The following is a 22,823-nucleotide window of genomic DNA, read 5'->3' as shown; positions in this document are numbered from 1 at the left end:
TGATTATTGGCATATCTGGAATGTTATGATGTACACTTATCGAGGCTGTCAAATTATTGTGTAGCTGGGCTCTACTCTGCCTGTCACCATACTGTACACTGAAAGTGGTTCTGAGTGAATGACACCGGGAAAAGTAAGGGCATACAAGGGTTTGAGTCTTATGCTATAGTCCAGGGTTTCCCAAACTCAGTCCTTTTGCCCTAGCACTACACAGTTGATTCTATTAATCAACTCCTCAAGATTTGATTATTTGAATCACGACCGAGTTTGCGAAACCCTGCTCTAGTCTACAGAATCAGTACATGTAGAATGAACAGGGTTTGTCATCACCTTCCAGGTTTGTATTGACATTGTACATTTCTACAGTATGTGATGCCATAAATGGAGTTACTGAAGGTCAATCATGATGACAAAGTGGATTTTCTGTCGACACCCAACACTTGAATTTGCTGTCTTTGCTAGAGTAAATACCCATCTGTTTATTCCTGATTTAAGTGGATAATTCTGGTAATTACTATGGGCACTCTTGCAAAGCCTTCGCTAGTCTTACACGGCAGTGGCTATGTTCGTGAGAATCAAATATGTGATTCATTATGACTAACTGATCTACGAATAATAATGAGTCGTTTATTTTATGATGCGAAGTCATTTGTTTATCAGTCAGTGGTCACCTGCCATGTCAAACAAGCCCAGTGAAAATTTGACATGTTTGGTTTCGCTCCTTTAGTAAGTGTAAAGAAGGACCACTAATTCAAACAGCATTTTGTTTATTAAAAATTAAAATAGTGTAAATTGTCAGTCCAATGATAAATATTCATTTTCTCACAACCTGTTACTAAAAGCACAACACTGTATTGACAATCGTCAACCCTGTCGGACAGCACACACAATAATATGCACTGATTAGTGTCTCTTAATGCCGTGTTCAAAACAACTGGGAACTCAGAAATCTCCGACTTCAGTGTGTTCAAGACAACCGGGAACTCTGAAAAAAACAAGCTCTGACTAGGAGAAATATTTTTAGTCATCCAACTCAAGTTGGGAACTCTGGCACCTTTCTAGATCTCTGACTTTCCGACCCGAAGATCACTGACGTCATGATTTGACCAAATTTTTTCAGAGTTCCCAGTTGTCTTGAAAGCACCATAAGTGTATTCAGTTAGTGCCATTACAACAAAAAAATATCCAAATTTTAATAAAATGGAGACAATGTTTAAATAGTGGTTAGCCATTGTGGCCTTGATGGGAACAGCATTCAAAACAAAGGTAAAAGTCAACTTCAGTTCATGCAGCATCCTTTTCAACTCCCTTTATAACAGGATGACATAGCATCTCAGAATCCTTTTTGAATGCTAAAAAAATGCATCCTTCCTCCCATCCTTGAAGTAATCACACATATAATGTGATAGGATAGATTAAAGCAAATATCCCAATATATTACTTTGACCTATTAAATAACGGCTAGATCAGTGATAAGGATGTAAGTAAATGAACAGGGCAGTTATATATTTTCACTGTGGCAGTGTCAAATGGGCACAATGAGATATTTTGAAATTTGCACCAGGATATGACATCATCAATACACCACTTGAGCACCAATGACCATGTTGATCCTCTTTCATCCCCAAAGGGAAAGGCAGAGGAAGACTAAAGACGAGGCTGGTTGTTTTTCTGCTGGTTGTTTGACATACAGTACCAATTGCTATCTCAACTCTTCTTTTCCATTGAGCGTCATGCAGAGAAGAGAGAAAAAAGTGATCGCTAATTGGCACCAGAGGGGTCAAATGCGTTTGTAACCAAGTGGGAATTTACCATATACAACTGGGAAAAATCAATTTGAAAGGCCCTCCAACTGGTAATTACTAGTGGGAAACTCATACATCATCCTGAGCTCCCACTTCTCCCACATGCTGACCTCTGAGGTCACCTACTTAGGAAATGACCTGGATAACAGCATTTTTCTGCAATTAAATGCAACAAATCATTATTTATAAAAAGCAATCTATGAATATGTTTTTTTAACACTCATTTGTTTACCAGCATGATAGCTTCTAGTTTATGGTTTAGGTAGCTTGTTGGCCATTAGCCAAATGATCTTTTCAAAGCACGTGAATGCATCCAACTGGTATTTATGACTTCACAACTGGTAAATTCCCACCTCCCACTTGGTTACGAAGCAGCATTATACAGTAGTGTGTTGTCATCGCTGTAGTTAATATGTGTCATCCAGGGCCGTCCTATCACAGAGTTGAGGTTGTGGCTGGGTTTAGTATTGCTGATGTGAGTGGAGGCGGATAGGGAGTCGGTACACCAAACTTTGCTGGATGTCTGATGACTACAGTGGAATTCTGTGGCGCTTCTGCATTCTTGATGTGCTTTACTCAGTGACCATGGTTATTAATCTTTGTGCAACGTCTGGTGGAGGTGGAGATAGAGTGGCTTTTTGGTCAGGAGCTGGAGCTTCTTCCTCTTGAAGTCAGTAGGCTTCTTGTACCTGACATCCGATAGCATAAATACGTGATTCATTCAAACAGTATATTCAAAGAGCAGACTGAACCCTATAACCCCCCCCCCCCCCCCCAGAAAAATAGCTGAAATCTGAGATTCTCAAAATAAATAGTTATCAAATGTAATTTATTTTCATCTTAAAATAAAATAGTACATTTAAAGAAAATTAATCTGGAAAACACAAAATGTGTCACTCACAACTCGATCACAATGGGACCAGGTTTGATCTCATCCATTTCCATGAAGGCAAAGCATTTTGTGCTGGTAAACCCCTTCTTGGGTTTATAGTGCTTGAATTCAAAGAAAATAGCTGCCCCTGGAACGTGAACAAAATTCAGGATTAACAATTATCTGCCCAACCCCTCTGCAAGGATTTGAACATAAACTGACACTGTATTAGCTTAATATTACATGATACTGGCTAAATAGAGGCCCCCACTACGAATTCAGTAGAAATAGAACGTTTGACTACCTTTTGGTAGTCTCTCGATATGTCTCTGGATCTCAATGTCTACGCTGAAGTGAATGTATGTGTCCTCCTTTCGGGTTGCCACAGGTGTGTCTTGCACTGGGTTCAAATCAATGCCACTCAAATCTGTTGGGAAAAAAAATGTTCAGATTCACTTGGGCTGTTCTGCAGGAATAAATTATATATATTTTAAAAAATGTACTGTCAAGTGTCAACTCAACAGAGATAATTATTTTAACATTTTTCTAGATTATCACTGCTTCAGACCTTACCATTTCAGACGTGAAGGTAAGCAACTCATCTCAGCAATGTAAACAATATAGCCTATATATAGTACCTTTCACACTAACTGTCATGTAGGGATCAATGCATTGCCCTGCATCTTTCAGCCCAATCTTGTCAATCTTTATTGTGAGCAGCGACATCCTGGGCTCTGAGGGTAACCGTGGCAACAATGTCCCTGTTGGAGACATGAAAGCTGTAACTTTCTAAGATACAATAATTGCAGAAAACTTTCCCACATTCCCAGAACTAATGCAGCTGAAATCAAGATAATGGTAATGTCCCAAATGGAACCCTACTCCCTATATTATTATTTTATTATACCTTTATTTCAACAAGGAACACAGACAGAGACCAAGGTCTCTTTTACAGCTGGGCCCTGCGTATACATGTTTACACATACAGTTTATGTACAATGATTAAGAAACTACACAAGACAAACAAAACGATCAAAAATATCACAAAAACATACAGCAGCAGATTGTTACATTTACACATAGGTTATTCCCCGAACAGCACAAGAACTTACAAGGAATACAAAAATAAATAAAAAATGGGCAAGGGGGACAAGTGCTTTACTATAGTGCACTACTTTTGACCAGGGCCTGTAATGCACTGCATAGGGAATAGGGTGTCATTTGGGACGTAACCAGTGTTTATACTTACAGATCCTTCTTTAAGTCATTACTGTCAGCAGTATTTTACTTATACAATAATAGGCAGCAGAAGAAGTTGTAGACTGACTAACAGATAAGGCTAAGATGACATACACGTTTTGGTGAATGCTTATAAAAAAAAGACGTTGAAAAGTAGATTCAACAACTAAAGCTATCTAGTAGTAGTAGGATAGGGTTTTTGATAATAACAAACTGTCCATTAGTAGGCAATTATATTCATGCTATGACAAAACTATAAAAAGACATAGACTCATTCAGACCCATGCCAGCCCCTTACTTCTCAACCAAACCATACCTTGCAAAACTGTGAATGGAGCAGGCAGTGAGGACAGAGCGACGAAGCCATGCAGAGAGACAGGGAACAGAGGAGACAGCAATCACAAAGGCACTCGAAACAGGGCCACAAAGCCAAAATAAATAACCATGACATTTATTGGATATTTCAAACTTTTTTAACAAATCAAAAACTGAAAAATTGAACGTGCAAAATTATTCAGCCCCCTTAAGTTAATACTTTGTAGCGCCACCTTTTGCTGCGACTACAGCTGTAAGTCGCTTGGGGTATGCCTCTATCAGTTTTGCACATCGAGAGACTGAAATTTTATTCCCATTCCTCCTTGCAAAACAGCTCGAGCTCAGTGAGGTTGGATGGAGAGCATTTGTGAACAGCAGTTTTCATGTGGCAAAAGATTGCAAGGTTCAAGGGGGCCGAATACTTTCGCAAGGCACTGTACATCATAGATGACAAATAAAACACTTTATTTGTTGAGTACTTTGCAAGTACTTTGTGAGTACTTACCTGGTACTCTGTTGGGAAAGGACTCTGGGGAGCCTGCTCCTGTAGCAGCATCCTCCTCTTCTTCCACCTCCAAGTTCTCCTCCTCCCCCGGGGCCAGGATTCTCCTGAATGTAAGATTTCATTCATTAGATTACTTGTTTTGAATATTTACAGACTCAGCACGTTGTTAGGAGATTAGATTAGGTCATTCAGGTGGGGAAGCCATTGTTGAATTTTTAGTAATACCATTTGCTTTACTCCATAATTTGCTCTGATTTGTTCTGATTATTGTGTACTTAAACAAAAACACTTCTGGGTTTTCTCTGTATTTACATTGGGTACGACAATAAGTGGCCTGCATTGTGATGGTTCATCGATCTTCATTTACCTCAAGGGCACTGGCTGCACGTCAAAAGGAAAATCTTTGTTATACGTTAAAATACTCTTGATAACTGTTGACAGAAAAGCATAATTAACACATATCATTGCCAAAACATTCAACTTATGATGAATAAATCATTTAGATGTTGACGATATCACATTCTTCCTAGTATACACACTAATTTCCAGTTTCTTCAGATCTTCCAACTTGAACTCCTCCTGAGATTGTGTGCACTAAAGGAGCAAAAGAAGATGGGAAATACTGAAATCAAGAATTCGCTGAAGACGTGAATACATTTTGGAGCCAATTGTCACAGCCTTGGAACATCTGACAACTCTGACAAAATCTTCCTGTGATACACTGACAAGGTTGTGTTACAGAGTTAAATGCATATCATGGAAGGTTAAGAATTAGAAATCATTAAAAAAAACAGAATGAGTGTAACATCATGTAATCAATCGTATGTTAGTCATAACACAGACACTGGATTTTCATCAATATGATAATTGGCCGGCGAGACGTAACATGTCCACATTCACACTTAATTAGATGAATACTCAAGACAAAGGAGATGAATGTGGACCACAGGAAAAGGAGGACCGAACACACCCCATTCTCATCGACAGGGCTGTAGTGGTGCCGGTTGAGAGCTTCAAGCTCCTTGATGTCCACATCAACAACAAACTAACATGGTCCAAGCACACCAAGATAGTCGCGAAGAGGGCACGACAAAAGCTATTCTCCCTCAGGAGACTGAAAAGATTTGGCATGGGTCCTCAGATCCTGAAAAGTTTTGACAGCTGCACCATCGAATGCATCCTGACTGGTTGCATCACTGCCTTATATGGCAACAGCTCGGCCTCCGGCCACAAGGCACTACAGAGGGTAGTGCGTAAGGCCAAGCTTCCTGCCATCCAGGACCTCTTATACCAGGTGGTGTCAGGAAAGTCCTAAAAATTGTCAAAGACTCCAGCCACCCTTGTCATAGACTGTTCTTTCTGCTACCGAACGGCAAGCGGTACCGGAGCGCCAAGTCTAGGTCCAAGAGGCTTCTAAACAGCTTCTACCCCCAAGACATAAGACTCCTGAACATCTAATCAAATGGCTACCCAGACTATTTGCATTGCACCCACCCCTCTGTTATGCTGCTGCTACTCTGTTTATTATCTATGCATAGTCACTTTAATAACTCTACCTCCATGTACATATTACCTCAATTACCTCGACTAACCGGTGCCCCCGCACATTGACTTTGTACTGGTAACCCCTGTATATAGCCTCGCTATTGTTATTTCACTGCTGCTCTTTAATTATTTGTTACTTTTATTTATTTTTTGTGTTGTATTTTGTTCTTACTACTGCATTGTTGGTTAAGGGCTTGTAAGTAAGCATTTCACTGTAAGGTCTACCTACACCTGTTGTATTCGAGGCATGTGATAGATAAAATGTAATTTGATTTGCCATCACAGATTGGTATTGGATGTATTCATCGGCCTATAGACAGTTCAACACTGATGAATAGGTAGAAAGAGAGCATTCATTTAGTGGTATTAGGTAATCAGAGGTACAAACCTGCAAGGCAGAGCTTCTCATCTCCAGGCATGTTGCAAACTTCCCTAATGTTTTCTAAAAATAAAATAAAAATCAGGTTTCACATCATCAGTGATCCACTGAATGTCAAACCTTTTTCTGTTAATAAATATGTTGTGATGAAAAACTGTATCTTTCAGCTATAAAAAGAAGGCATATGAAAATCCGCATAGGCTATATGATAATGAGATAGAGGAAAGTGAGTTTGAGGTAGCCTAAGACTATAAGTAGTCATTAATTCACCCAGTGTTGAATATGAGTATTCATTAATTCACCTGGTGTTGAAATTAGTCTGAGAAAAGTATGTACCTTCTGGTCCTCTGTGAAGTCAGATGGGTTTGTTGACTGTACCTCTTTTGCAGCTGCCTTGCGAGTCTATATACATATAAATTAATAGAAACATCAGTTAAATGCATATTCTTAATCAAGTTAAACTAATAGTTCCCAAAATATGGAAACAATATGTTAACAAATATGCTGAGTAAAAATGGTTGTAAACTACAGCACTAGTCATCGTTGAAGGCATCTAAGAATGGGTGTTGTGGCAATAAAATAATGAAATGCATTATTCTCATGCCCCCTCCTGGGCCAAGAGAAGAGGTACAGTAGCCTCAACATTATCATGATTGTCATTCCTGTGTAATACAGTATACTATTTTGAGATAAACGTATTTAATAATGTCTTGAATATATCCTCATTTGTTTTTGTTCATCAGCAGCAGCTTATGACACATCCACAGATCAGAGCTCCACCCATTAGAATAGGAGGGTGTGGCAGATAATTTCCCTATGCCCATATGAGTGACTTGCTCTGTCATATAAATTGCATTTTCAGAATGCATCAACCCAAATTCTAATTGTGATTTATAAACTAATATGGTAGCAACATTGTAACAGATGCAAATTGACTTCCCATCTTTGTGATAATGTAACGCAAAGAGAAATTAGTTACAGTTACACCACATCAAAGATCATGCAATGGCTTTCTATTGCTGATGGTTTTTAGATTTGCTGGCTTTGCTGATACTTCATGAAAACAATAATGATATATTTTACTACATATTTCGAGATGAGCGGTGTAAACATTATCTTGAATAGATAGTAAGATGCAACCATCCTTTCGCATTCTTGTCATTCTTCTAAACACTGTGACAGATGATGCAACTTACATTTGGTACTCATCTATGGCCTCTACTAATTGTCCCCAAGAATCAAAGTCCGTGCCTTTTGTGAAACTCGCGTGCCATTTCTGGATAGTCTTGTTGACATCAGACATGTTCACAGGGTGGAGTTGCACAAGACGTTTCAGGTTAGCATCGCCGATATGGGCTACTATGTCCCTCGCCGGAACATTGTATCCTAGTAGTTGTGCTACTGTACTGAGGCTTTCACATAAACCTGTGATAGGCCTACCAATAGTTGATACAGTAACGATCCCTTGGCTATGTTCTCACCTAAATCTCTATCCGTAAACGAAGGGAAGTCCCGCCTCTCACAATATGCAGTAGAGTCACAGATAAACGTTTGAGACAGATATTTCACCGGATGTATGAATGTGAAGCATCCGCTTGGCGTTTCCACTTACTAATATGGTAGTGACTGGAAGCCCACTGGCCGGCAGTAAGGAGAAGATGGAACGAGATGGATTTTGGCCGACATTATGCAAATTTCCTCATCGATTAAACATTTGATTTAAATACAGTTTTCTGTTCCCAAAACGAATATCTGTCATGAACAGAGTGGACCAAGTTTTGTAGACTGCACCAAAAGCAAAAGTTTTTAAAAATCGCGTTGTTTGAAATTAGTGCAAAGGCGAATTGAGTTATTGCACAGGCGCACTTCACAGAGTAGGCGTTCCCTAACTAAAATATGCAGATAAATGCCAGCTCGTGCTTGGATTCTACCCACCTTCTTGCTTGTTCTGCCAACTGTGACTAATTTGTTCCCATTGTAAACGACATGCTGTTGTCTATCTTGGTTTATTTATAAAACATATTTGGTATATTCAGCAAGTGTAGGAAGCTGCATCGCCAGAGTGACCCTTTCAATGGGCGTGTCGAGAGAAGTGAGAGGATAGGGAGCACTGTTGGGAGGATCTGGCGTCTCTGTGATCGGTTACGGTTTTGAATGAGCTGTGTTCCTGAATGAGCTGTGTTCCTGACCGTGTGTCACTTCCGGCCAGCCTGGTAGGACGTTATCACAGATAGAACAATGGGACAGATATTTCATGAATGTATAAATGCGAAGCACCTGCTTGGCGTTTCTACCCACGACCAAATATAGTAGTGAGAGGAAGCCAAGTGTATTTGGCCCGATATTCTGCAAATGTTTATATTGATGAAACATTTCATCTCAATACAGTAGTCTGTTCCCTAAACTAGAATCTGTTACAAACAGAGTGGACACATTTTTGTAGACTTTACCCTTCACTAAAGGTTTTTAAAAAGTGCATTGTTTCAAAGGAGTACAAATGCAAATTGAGTTATTGCACACTTGCACATCACAGAGGAGGCATTCCATAATGGAATATGCAAATATATGCTACAACGCACCAATAGGATCTCAAATAAAATTGTGTTGGTCACATACACATGATTAGCATATGTTATTGTGAGTGTAGCAAAATGCTTCTGCTTCTAGTTCTGAAAGTGCAGCAATATCTAACATACAGTTGAAGTCGGAAGTTTACATACACCTTAGCCAAATACATTTCAACTCAATTTTTCACAATTCCTGACATTTATTCCTAGTAAAAATACCCTGTCTTAGGTCAGTTCGGATCACCACTTTATTTTAAGAATCTGAAATGTCTGATTAATAGTAGAGAGAATGATTTATTTCCACCGGTCTGTCATCTGTGCCCTTATAAGCACTTGGTAGGGAACACATAATGCTAAGTAAAACCTGCCGGAAGAGATCTTAGTCGTGCAATTTTGCATATGAGTAGGATGTTTGGGGCAGTATTTTTCAAGTGGATAAATGTGCATGAGGATGAGTCGTCTCTCATTGAATGACAACAACATGCGCTTCATTGAAAATCCCTGTTGACCAATCGCCGAAGAGGGGGCGTAGATTCGCGTGCCCGTGTAACACTATAGCTTCCGCCCCTCTCCTCGCCCCCACTTGGGCTCGAACCAGTGACCCTCTGCACACATCGACAACAGCCACCCTCGAATCATCGTTACCCATAGCTCCAAAGAGATGGGTTAACAGCATCAATGTAACAGTTTAGCTTCCGTCCCTCTCCTCACCCCTACCTGGGCCCGAACCAGGGACCCTCTGCACACAGACAACAGCCACCCTCGCTCCACAAAAGCCACGGCCCTTGAAGAGCAAGGGGAACAACTACTTCAAGGTCTCAGAGAGAGTGAGGTCACCGATTGAAACGCTATTAGCGCACACCACAGCTAACTAGCTAGCCATTTCACATCGGTAACACCCGATCTGTCTAAAGTCCAAAACGAACAAAAACGTCACAAAATGTCGTCATAATAAATGCTTGAACGGTTCCATACGGAACTGTTTAGGCTGGGATGCATTGGGACTCATTAACGATCAGTTAGTGTGAGGTCTCACACCGAACCCCAGGCCCAGTTTGAATTTTTGGGAAACACATTCTTTAATCCTATCTATTTTCCGTGAAAATTGCTTGGGAACAAGGGAACAAGCAATTGCTTGGGAACAAGCAATGAGATAGAAACAATGCTCTGACATAAAAATAAAATACTATTTTTATTGGTACTTCTCTTTTCCCACTAGCACTGACTTTGCTGATAAATATTTGTTCAGGGCAAATGTACATGATACTATTAACATGTTGTCTCATCTAGCTATTTTAAGATTAATGCACTAATTGTAAGTCGCTATGGATAAGAGCGTCTGCTAAATTACTTAAATGTAAAATTTAAACATACCCAGTTCACAGATCAGTGATAACCTCAAGAAAGAAGAAAAGCAATTATGCATTTCAAAAATATTTCTCATGAGGGCCAATAAAAATAATGCAGGTATTGTACTGTACACAATGTCTGTTCAGACCTTTTTTATTATATCTCAGTGGTTCAGACATGAACAAGGAATATGGACATAAAGAAAAAGTTTAAGAGTTGGGCATTGTGGGAAATTGAGTCCCTAGAGAAAGCAAGAACAAGATGGGTGTCAGGAGTGGGGCAGCAGTATTATCATAAGGAGACATATACTTGGAAAATGGAGGAGGAATGGAGGGAAAAGAGAGGGAGAGGAGGTTTAAGAGAGAGAGGGAAGAAGAGGGTGAGCTTGAGTCGGATAAAAATGGTGGAAAAAAGGGAGATGGTTTGTTAAAGAAGAATGGTAGAAAGTGTAAGCAGAGGGTGTTGAAGACAGGAGAACAAATGGAAGTGAATGAGGGTGAAGTATCAGAGGTGGTAGATGCAGTGAAGTTATCAGAGACCGAGGTATGCACTGACGATCAGGAAAAAGAAGAGTCTGTAACAGTAGGAGAGAAGTTTATGGAAAATGTGGACTCTTGCATTTTGGCTGATCCATTTGTGGTTTCACAGTGGATGAAAAAAGAGTTGGATCATGTGAAATCGGTGAGGTTTATCAGAAGTGGTCTAGTTATAATTATTTGTGTTTCTGTTGGGTAGAGTGAGAATGCGCTCGGAGTTGAACGAATGGGGGCAAGAAAAGTTAATTGTTTCTTTCTCAAGAAAAGGGCACAAAATGAAAGGAGTGATAACTGGGGTTGCAGTAAATATACAAGTTTACCAGCTGAGGGGAAAGATTCCCGGTGTATGTGATGCTCATCGTTGGATGCGACGCAGACAGGGTGGCTTGTGTGGGGAAACTAAACAGTCATTGTTTGTTCTTTTGAGTTTTGAAGTTGAGTTGAGTTGAGTTGTCCGACAAAGTGAAGTTAGAATATATAAGTTATCCTGTACGAGCGAATGTGCCGAATACATTATGTTGTTACACGTGTCAAGCTTATGGGCATGTGGCAGCAGTATGTAGGAGGGAGGGTCCAAGGTGTGAGAAATGTGCAGAAGGGCATGAGATGAAAGAATGTAGAGTATTGGGGAAAGTCGTGGAATGTGTTAATTGTACGGGTGACCATGGAACTGGGGATCAGAAATGTCCCATGCAGGAGAGGTAGGTTGAAGTTTCCACGCTTAGAGTAGTGCAGAAGTTGTCATATACTGAGGTAGTGAAGAAAGTAGAGGAAGATGGGTAAGGGGAGGAGTAGTGAAAGTAGTAGAAACATACCAGTACAGAGGGATAGGCCAAAAAGTGATATAAGTTTCAGTATAGCAATGGTTTTCAATTGTACTACAGGGATGGATCGGAAGTCTCTGCCACCATAATTAAAATTGTGGTGGCAGCTGCAGAGAGGTATTTGGGTGTGCGAGACTTGACAACAGAAGAGTTACAGTGGTGTTAAGTGGTGATGTCCCATCCTTTCGGGATGATGGCATGAGGTAGGAATTAATACATTTAATTAGTGGAGTAGGTTGGTGTTAACTTTATTTTATAATATTTTGAAATTAGTGAGTGTAGTGTTAGATGGTAGGGTATTTATTTAGTACATTTTTATTTTTCAAGCGAAGTATAAGAGAGTTGTACTCCAGTCTAGTAGGTGGCGGTAATGCAACATGCCAACTGTCGTTAAACCTCATAGAAGAAGAAGAAGAGAGGCATTGTGGGACTTTTTTTAATGCAGTCATTTCCGCTGGCTTTAGAAGGCATTCTCTGTCAACCCAAAGGGAAAACAAAACATATTTTACTCAGCTAGCTCTAATATGTTGAAAAATTGACAAAATAGAAAGCTCAACTTCATCTACATCTACGTCTGTCTGAATGTCCGAATGTGTGAATATAAAACCAACTTTACCTCTAATTCAGATTAAATCTCAGTTACGGTTATCTGAAAATGAAATCATATCCAACCTATCACTATTTTTAATACAAGAAATATATGGATAAGTCTTTTTGCAATTTCAGTTTAATCCACCAGAAAATACTAATATTAATGGTATAATCTTTGTAAATGATATGAATAGGACTGGTGGAGTTATCACACACTTAACAAAAAATACAATACATGACCAAAAGTATGGACACCTGCTCATCAAACATCTTTTTCCTATATCATGGACATTAATATGTCATGGACATAAATATATCATGGACATAAATATTTTTTTCAATGATGTGACTCCGTCAATAATTATATTTAGAGGATTGGATGATTCTAAATGAATATCTAAGGCACTTCTGTTAGGATCTGTGAGAATATCTAAGGGGCTTTTTAAAAATGTATTTAATAATAATAATAGATTTTTTAAAAAGTAATGATATTTTAGAGGTTTCGTTTTCATTCAACCTAGTGTGAAGAAAAAGGCAATTGTTGAACATGGGGTGAGACATTCTCACTAATTTGTAAATAAAGGCAGTTTGTTATTTAGAATGAGTTTTTTCTGGAGAAACCTAACTTCATTATTTAGCATACATTACTTGCCTATATTCAATCGACACATCTTAAAAATATCATGGAATATAAATGGAACATTTCCATTGCTCCATGCTTGTCTCAGAGCAGCGTGAAATAGATGTCCACAGCGGGAAGGCAATATATTATTTTGTTTAAAAAAAAAACACAGATCAATTTGTAATCTGATTAAACTTTCTGCCGCAGGCGTTCTGCTAGCGACTCACCTCGACAACATCCAGTGAAATTGCAGAGCGCAAAATTCAAATTACAGAAATAGTAATATTTAACATTCATGAAAATACAAGTGTCCAGCCACTGTGTCAGATTTCAAAAAGGCTTTACGGCGAAAGCACACCATGCGATTATCTGAGGACAGCGTCCCGCACACAAAAGCATTAAAAACATTTTTCAATCAGGCAGGTGCGCCACTAAAGTCAGAACTAGCAATAAAATAAATGACTTACCTTTGAAGATCTTCTTCTGTTGGCACTCCAAAAGGTCCCAGCTACATCATAAATGGTCCTTTTATTCGATAAAGTCCTTCGTTATATCCCCAAAAACTGAGTTTAGCTGGCTCGCTTCATTCAATAATCCACCGGTTTCCCTCAAAATGCATACCAAATGAATCCCAAACTATACCAATAAACTTCTCCAAACAAGTCAAACAATGTTTATAATCAAACCTCAGGTACCCTAATACGTAAATAAACAATAAAATTTAAGACTGAGAATCGCTATTGTCTTTACCGGAGATAAACAACAAAGAATGCGTTCTCATCCACGCGCATGAAAACACTACAGCCAAAATGGGAGCCACTTAGAAAAACTACAAATTCTTGCAAATTTTTCCAAAAACAAGCCTGAAACTCTTTCTAAAGACTGTTGACATCTAGTGGAAGCCCTAGGAACTGCAATCTGGGAGGTTTTCCCTTCATTATAAATATGACAGCCATTGGAAACAGTGATAGGCTGAACAGTGGCGCTGTACAATGTGAAAGAGTATTTGAAAGAGTATTTTCCAGTAAGCAACAATTTGTTTACCTTCATTAGACAACTTTATTCCAATATTTCTTTAATTCAGTGACATTTATTCCCATAGTAATTCGTTATGATCCATAGCTAAATAAACATTGGCATTTTAAAAGAGTATTTTATTAACGAAAGCGTAGATGCTGATGAAGAAATACAGTGCTGTACAGTATATGCTTTTACATTTGGATAATAAAGCATTATTTACATTGACTGGCTTACCTCGGCCAAACCCAGGTGACGCTGGGCCAATTGTGCGTCGCCCTATGGCACTCCCAATCAGATGTGATACAGCCTGTATTCGAACCAGGAACTTTAGTAATACCTCTTGCACTGAGATGCAGTGCTTTAGACCACTGCGCCACTCAGGTGACATGACATACATGACATACATATATGTATGTATGTGTCATGAAAATTAACCGTGTGTAGGTAGATGTGGAAAGGTAGATACAAATTATTTATTTGGGGGGTTCACACCCAGACAATTCTTTAGTAAAGGTTGAATAGTCTATTGTTCAGCTAATAGCCCATCCTAGAAACATTGTCAGCAGAATTCACAGCCTGCTATGCTTGTGAAAAAGGATACTTTTTCCCCTTTCCACTTTTTCAAGATTCCAATTGATGGTGTTTTTAGCCACAATTGGCCCCAACCCCAATTAATACATTTAGGCACAGTCGATGGCATGCTGGACTTCGGGCTAGAATGTTGAGGGTTCGAAACCTGCTCCCTGCTTGTTTCATTGCTCTGAGACCGACATTACATGCCGTTCTCAGAGCAAATAGCCTGGATTGTTACTCCCATCTCATTCCTCACCCTCCTCCATGCATCATTCTCCGCCTGAGTGGCTTGCTTGTGGGCCTGCTGGCAGGATATGGCAGCATCTTCGGTTGTGAGTCAATAATTCAGCATAGTAAGTTTGTATGAAGGTCTGGTTATTTACATGCAAATAGTAATATGCTCTAAACTGCTCTGGTGACAAACTTTGCTGCCCTGTTTTCAATCGTCTACATGGGTGGGAGAACGTCCTCAGATTAATGCAGATGAAGGGAGTTAGATATGAATAGGAAGTGTAGTGTACTGTTTTCTTTCTGTATATATGAATTACAAATCAGCCTTTACTTAAATCATGTTTCTTTAACTTAAATCATGTTTCTAGTCTATTGTATAGTTACAATGTATAGTCATTGATGTCCCAGGAGCAGGAGTGGTAAACACTGTTGAAGTGTATAATTGTAATACATACATGCAGACACATCATCATTCAAAGAATGCAGTTGGATACACCTGGTGTTGGATATGACTGGGGAAAAAATAGCTAAAAATGCAAGTTTCGTAAATTAACTTTTTTCATAATTTCTCCACATTAACTAACACATTCCTCACAATAGTATTTTTTTTAGCTTGACTCGTTTTTGTCAGACAATTTTGCTGAAGAAAGTCACCAGCGACTGGTGGCATAAAGTCAAATTCATCATTGGAATCACTCGATATGATTGGTCATATAAAAACTTTGGGACCCAAATGCATAATGAGTGCTCTAACTCCCCTGTGGTGGTCTGATGCAATGAAGCCGTGACGCTGGGTACCTTTAAGTCTCACGGCGTAAGCTTGCAACTTTTAAAGGAGGAACCACTGTAGGCTGGTTGTCTTTTTCTGAAATAATTATTTTCACTTGCCCACAACTTCTATTAGCTTGCTAAGGTTAGCATGCTAGCTAATTACACTGACAGCTGTCAGTCAATGCCTTATTTGTTGAAATCACCACAACGTTCCCACCCCCAATTCCTTATGTAGTAGCAACCTGTGTCAGTCTTCGAGGTGGAACATAATGAGCATTTCCACTCTAGGACAGGAATTACACAAAATAGGTGAGGTAACTTCTTCTGAGGTGGGTCTTTAATGTTTAGAGCAAGCGTTGGGGCACTTAACAAATCTCCCCGGGTCAGAAGATGCTATCGTGAATAGGAGCTTAAGCAGTTAGCATCTATGAATGGGGTAGCCTAGTCCATGGCTAACGGAGTAGCCTCCTATGTACAAATGACTAACACTAGTCGCAGTTCTCACAAACCGAATGTTGGCTAGCTAACTTTAGTGGTACATAAACCACCTTGTTTAACTAGCTAACATCACAATAAAATCATCTCTTTATGATAGAAACATCTATGGAATCTTACTCTGCTGTCTGCACATGTTTCTTGTTAACACTTTTTCTTGGCAAAGCTAATATAACAGGAGCTACTATAAATCAAATTCTCTTGCCTAAGCTCCACTCTTGTCTCAGGTTACAATTTGGACGTGGCTTGAATTTCACTCACCAGCTCGTGTCCCCAAGCTGCCTCCTAATGATATCCAGACTGCACTGTATGTTAAAGCAACGAGACGACGCCGATGGACAGTGACCGACAAGAAGGTACAGCTTCTCCATTTTAAAATGAAACCGCTTTTTTTTATGTGACGCTGGTAATAAGCTGTCAGCATTGTACATTCATTTTTTCTATAGCCTTAATGGTGTGTGGGTGAACGGAGAATGAATTCCTGTGGATAAAGCTCTATTGCTTAGGCTTGGGGACTCTATAAAGCTGAAAGTGACCCTTGTTGGCACCGAAGTGGAGCATGAGTACATACTGATTCGGCAGCGCCTCGAAGACATCAAACCCTACCTAGCGAAGGGACCTAGTGAAGTGGCCTGCACCGCCAGTCAGCCAGACTCTTCCAGATCTGCCAGTCAGCCAGACTCTTCCAGATCTGCCAGACTCTTCCAGATCTGCCAGTCAGCCAGACTCTTCCAGATCCGCCAGTCAACCAGACTCTTCCGGATCCGCCAGTCAGCCAGACTCTTCAGGATCCGCCAGTCAGCCAGACTCTTCCGGATCCGCCAGTCAGCCAGACTCTTCCGGATCCGCCAGACTCTTCCGGATCCGCCAGTCAGCCAGACTTTTCCGGATCCGCCAGTCAGCCAGACTCTTCCGGATCCGCCAGTCAGCCAGACTCTTCTGGATCCGCCAGTCTGCCGGAACCGTCAGTCTGCCAGACTCTTCCAGATCCGCCAGTCAACCAGAACAAGGTTGATGAAATCCGAGCAAGGGTAGCATTCCAGAGGGACATCAGAGACTGTAACGTTCTTTGCTTCACGGAAACATGGCTCACTGGAGAGACGCTCTCGGTGGCTGTGCAGCCAGCGGGTTTCTCCACGCATCACGCCGACAGAAACAAACACCTTTCTGGTAAGAAGAGGGGCAGGGGCGTATGCCTTATGGCTAACGAGACGTGGTGTGATCACAGAAACATACAGGAACTCAAATCCTTCTGTTCACCTGATTTAGAATTCCTCACAATCAAATGCAGACCGCATTATCTACCAAGAGAATTCTCTTCGATTATAATCACAGCCGTATATACTGTATTCCCCCCCAAGCAGACACATCGATGGCTCTGAACAAACTTTATTTGACTCTTTGCAAACTGGAATCCATACATCCTGAGGCTGCATTCATTGTAGCTGGGGATTTTAACAAGGCTAATTTGAAAACAACACTCCCTAAAATGTATCAGCATATCGATTGTGCCACCAGGGCTGGCAAAACCTTGGATCACTGTTATTCTAACTTCCGCGACGCATATAAGGCCCTGCCCCGCCCCCCTTTCGGAAAAGCTGACCACGACTCCATTTTGCTGATCCCTGCATACAGACAGAAACTGAAACAAGAAGCTCCCACGCTGAGGACTGTCCAACGCTGGTCCGACCAAGCTGATTCCACACTCCAAGACTGCTTCCATCACGTGGACTGGGACATGTTTCGTATTGCGTCAGGCAACAACATTGACGAATACGCTGATTCGGTGTGCGAGTTCATTAGAACGTGCGTTGAATATGTCGTTCCCATAGCAACAATTAAAACATTCCCTAACCAGAAACCGTGGATTGATGGCAGCATTCGCGTGAAACTGAAAGCGCGAACCACTGCTTTTAATCAGGGCAAGGTGACTGGTAATATGACTGAATACAAACAGTGCAGCTATTCCCTCCGTAAGGCTATCAAACAAGCTAAGCGTCAGTATAGAGACAAAGTAGAATCTCAATTCAACGGCTCAGACACAAGAGGTATGTGGCAGGGTCTACAGTCAATCACGGACTTTAAGAATAAATCCAGCTCAGTCACGGACCAGGATGTCTTGCTCCCAGGCAGACTAAATAACTTTTTTGCCCGCTTTGAGGACAATACAGTGCCACTGACACGGCCTGCAACGGAAACATGCGGTCTCTCCTTCACTGCAGCCGAGGTGAGTAAAACATTTAAACGTGTTAACCCTCGCAAACCTGCAGGCCCAGACGGCATCCCCAGCCGCGCCCTCAGAGCATGCGCAGACCAGCTGGCTGGTGTGTTTATGGACATATTCAATCAATCCCTATACCAGTCTGCTGTTCCCACATGCTTCAAGAGGGCCACCATTGTTCCTGTTCCCAAGAAAGCTAAGGTAACTGAGCTAAACGACTACCGCCCCGTAGCACTCACTTCCGTCATCATGAAGTGCTTTGAGAGACTAGTCAAGGACCATATCACCTCCACCCTACCTGACACCCTAGACCCACTCCAATTTGCTTACCGCCCAAATAGGTCCACAGACGACGCAATCTCAACCACATTGCACACTGCCCTAACCCATCTGGACAAGAGGAATACCTATGTGAGAATGCTGTTCATCGACTACAGCTCGGCATTTAACACCATAGTACCCTCCAAGCTCGTCATCAAGCTCGAGACCCTGGGTCTAGACCCCGCCCTGTGCAACTGGGTACTGGACTTCCTGACGGGCCGCCCCCAGGTGGTGAGGGTAGGCAACAACATCTCCACCCCGCTGATCCTCAACACTGGGGCCCCACAAGGGTGCGTTCTGAGCCCTCTCCTGTACTCCCTGTTCACCCACGACTGCGCGGCAACGCACGCCTCCAACTCAATCATCAAGTTTGCGGACGACACAACAGTGGTAGGCTTGATTACCAACAACGACGAGACGGCCTACAGGGAGGAGGTGAGGGCCCTCGGAGTGTGGTGTCAGGCTAATAACCTCACACTCAACGTCAACAAAACTAAGGAGATGATTGTGGACTTCAGGAAACAGCAGAGGGAACACCCCCCTATCCACATCGATGGAACAGAAGTGGAGAGGGTAGTAAGTTTTAAGTTCCTCGGCATACACATCACAGACAAACTGAATTGGTCCACTCACACAGACAGCATCGTGAAGAAGGTGCAGCAGCGCCTCTTCAACCTCAGGAGGCTGAAGAAATTTGGCTTGTCACCAAAAGCACTCACAAACTTCTACAGATGCTCTATCGAGAGCATCCTGGCGGGCTGTATCACCGCCTGGTACGGCCACTGCTCCGCCCACAACCGTAAGGCTCTCCAGAGGGTAGTGAGGTCTGCACAACGTATCACCGGGGGCAAACTACCTGCCCTCCAGGACACCTACACCACCCGATGTTACAGGAAGGCCACAAAGATCATCAAGGACAACACCCACCCGAGCCACTGCCTGTTCACCCCGCTATCATCCAGAAGGCGAGGTCAGTACAGGTGCATCAAAGCTGGGACCGAGAGACTGAAAAACAGCTTCTATCTCAAGGCCATCAGACTGTTAAACAGCAACCACTAACATTGAGTGGCTGCTGCCAACACACTGACTCAACTCCAGCCACTTCAATAATGGGAATTGATGGGAAAGGATGTAAAATATATCACTAGCCACTTTAAACAATGCTACCTAATATAATGTTTACATACCCTACATTATTCATCTCATATGTATACGTATATACTGTACTCTATCATCTACTGCATCCTTATGTAATACATGTATCACTAGCCACTTTAACTATGCCACTTTGTTTACATACTCACCTCATATGTATATACTGTACTCGATACCATCTACTGTATCTTGCCTATGCTGCTCTGCACCATCACTCATTCATATCTTTATGTACATATTCTTTATCCCCTTACACTGTGTATAAGAAATTAGTTTTGGAATTGTTAGTTAGATTACTTGTTGGTTATTACTGCATTGTCGGAACTGGAAGCACAAGCATTTCGCTACACTCGCATTAACATCTGCTAACCATGTGTATGTGACAAATAAAATTTGATTTGGTAACGCAAATGACGGAGGTGCTGGAGAACGAACAATGCATCATTTGTTCTGAGCTCTTCATTAGGGTAAATACCAGTCTTACGTCATTCCCATTTGATAGCAATAAGTGTCTCGTACTGTTCAGTTTACTTCTCTGTCTGGAATTATAGCTTCTGACTGGAAGATGCTTTACTGTAATCTTAATCTCAATCTGTAATCCCAATTTTATCACAATGAAAGATTACCTTAAAGGCCCATTGCAGATGTTTTTATCTGAATATCAAAACATTTCTGGGTAACAATTTAGTACCTTACTGTAATAGTTTACCATTCAAATGCTAAAAAATGTACATGTAGAAATAGCAAAAAATATATATTTAATACATTTTCTATGGCTGTCAGAGTGGTTTGAATGGGGAGGGGAAAACTAGGGGAAAACTAGTTGTTATTGGCAGAGAGGTTTAGCGCTCTCTTTATTAGTCTAATTCAATTTATACCACCTGGTGATGTCACCAGGCAAGCCAAAACTCAAAGCATGCAAAACCTGTTGATTGTGTAGATTGTATTTTTTAACCAGCAACTATCAGAAAATAACACAGATCAAATATTTTTGTGCTTTTACAGTGTTCGTTTTGTCTGTTGTACAAGGATACAAAACACAGGTAAAACAGAATTGATTGCTCTGCGCATTTAATCAGAGTTGTTTGGTTTCGATCCTCGATCTCCCCTACAGGCAGACGCTTAACTGCGCCCACAGCATCTGACTGCACTGCATCAGAGAGTGGCGTCAGCGGAAGGAAGAGTGCCCTATCTGCTGGCAGGCCATCCTGTCGCAGAGCCGTTCGCATGTCCTTGTCAACTGCATCGACCACATGGTGGAGCAGTTCATCCCCGACATGAAGCAGCATCACCTGATGCTCATCACTGAGAAGAAAGGTGAGAGGTATGTTCACCCTGCTCTTAGGTTCGCAGAGGTTGTTGAAATTCATTGATGTGTATGGATAGATGGATGTTTAAGTGAATTGCAAGGACCAAATCCACTTGTTGTAAAAAAAATAGAGCTATGGTCCCTGCAATTCCCTATGCACTCATTTTGATTTCTCTTTTCACTCAGAAACATCCAACCATCTGCCACATCTCCACCCATGAATTCTAGGGTCGTGTTCAGTAGGGAGCAAACATTTTTAAATGGGGAGCTACCTGTCCAATAACAGATTATCATTTTCCATTGCAATACATTTTGCTATGGTGTGTCCTACTGAACACGACCCAGGTCACTGTGGCTCTATGAAGGCTCATGATGCCTTCCACTGTCTCTTTCCACACAGCCCAACCGGGGGAGCTGATGGTGATCCAGTAAGACAGTAGCAATAGTAGCAGCACTAAGTGACCTCTCCATGGATAGCTTCAGCTCCATAATCTCTCTGGAAGAGTGCGACCATTGAGGCTCCAGCGACAATTCCGATGAGTAAAATGACGAGGTTTAGCCCATTTGACATTGTTACACGTTACTTTTTTATTCATTTGAAATGAAATGTTCAGGCTAAGACAGTCGTAGAGAATGCAGAGAAGGGAAGAAAGTCCGTCCTTGCCAGGAAACCAATGCACTCGATATTGTACGACAAATACCGTTAGTGTTCATATATATTTTTTGTAAAAATGTATTTTTTTTCTTATTTTTTTCCAATGAAACAGAATATAAAATGTTACTTCATTGATTTAAATAGTCACAAAATGAATCTGCCAAGAAATGGAAACTTGGTGGCGCCAGGCCAGTTAAACATTTTTGTGAGCTTAACCGTGGTCATTGTTCATTTACCTTTTTTTATATGATGGTGAGGGGCTTATTGGTAAACAAATTACAAAACCATATAATATTGATACAATATAATCTGCTCTTAAGACCAGACAGGATGACTTTAGTTAAGAGCATTGGACTAGTAACCGAAATGTCACTAGTTTGAAAATACCAATCTGACTATGTGAAAAATATTTCTGTGCCCTTGAGCAAGCCCCACTTAACCCTAATTGCTCCTGTAAGTCGCTCTGAATAAGTGTATGATAAATGCCGAAATGATTACATTTATTTTCAGAAGTGTGTCCCGTAGAATACCTAAGTCTGACTTGGAAAGGCAATATTTTATCTATGTAAGCCATGCCTTGAATACACAGAGCATGGCATGCATACATCCTGACAGTACCTCTAGTTTGCCTAAATTCCACTGATCTCAAATTGCACTTTCCATCTACTCTTTGGCAATTTTACACATCACCATATTGCCTAGCAACTAAGGCAAAATGGAAAACTGTGATTGCACCACCATCCCAACAATAATGCAGGAAACATTACTGGTACTCTTCATAGACAAACAGATTCTGTTGTAAATAAAGATGGCCTGTATTCAATTTTCCAAGAGCAAAGCTCTTATCTATATGAAACTGGCGGCACTCAGTGAGCTATATGGGCCAATATCCTACTGTGCTGTATGGGGCAGCAGTTCTGGAA

At 41.0% G+C, this 22,823-nt stretch overlaps 1 protein-coding gene and 1 pseudogene across 1 annotated transcript; one reads left to right on the top strand and one right to left on the bottom strand.

Annotated features, from left to right (window-relative positions):
* Window positions 1–750: 750 nt before the first annotated feature.
* Window positions 751–8,176, bottom strand: aida (axin interactor, dorsalization associated). Its single transcript, XM_064990728.1, is given in 11 exon segments — window positions 751–2,494; window positions 2,707–2,824; window positions 2,981–3,103; window positions 3,315–3,437; window positions 4,736–4,839; window positions 5,103–5,166; window positions 5,275–5,329; window positions 6,669–6,722; window positions 6,996–7,045; window positions 7,048–7,061; window positions 7,856–8,176. Coding segments are annotated over 11 exon segments (909 nt in total). The 5' UTR covers window positions 7,963–8,176; the 3' UTR covers window positions 751–2,397.
* Window positions 8,177–10,915: 2,739 nt separating this feature from the next.
* LOC135557258 (E3 ubiquitin-protein ligase rnf8-like) lies at window positions 10,916–21,677 on the top strand (annotated as a pseudogene).
* The last annotated feature ends 1,146 nt before the right edge of the window (window positions 21,678–22,823 follow it).

Source organism: Oncorhynchus masou, chromosome 16 (genome assembly GCF_036934945.1).
Source record: "Oncorhynchus masou masou isolate Uvic2021 chromosome 16, UVic_Omas_1.1, whole genome shotgun sequence".
Classification (NCBI taxonomy): Eukaryota; Metazoa; Chordata; class Actinopteri; order Salmoniformes; family Salmonidae; genus Oncorhynchus; species Oncorhynchus masou.
This window is presented reverse-complemented; position numbering and strand designations above follow the sequence as displayed.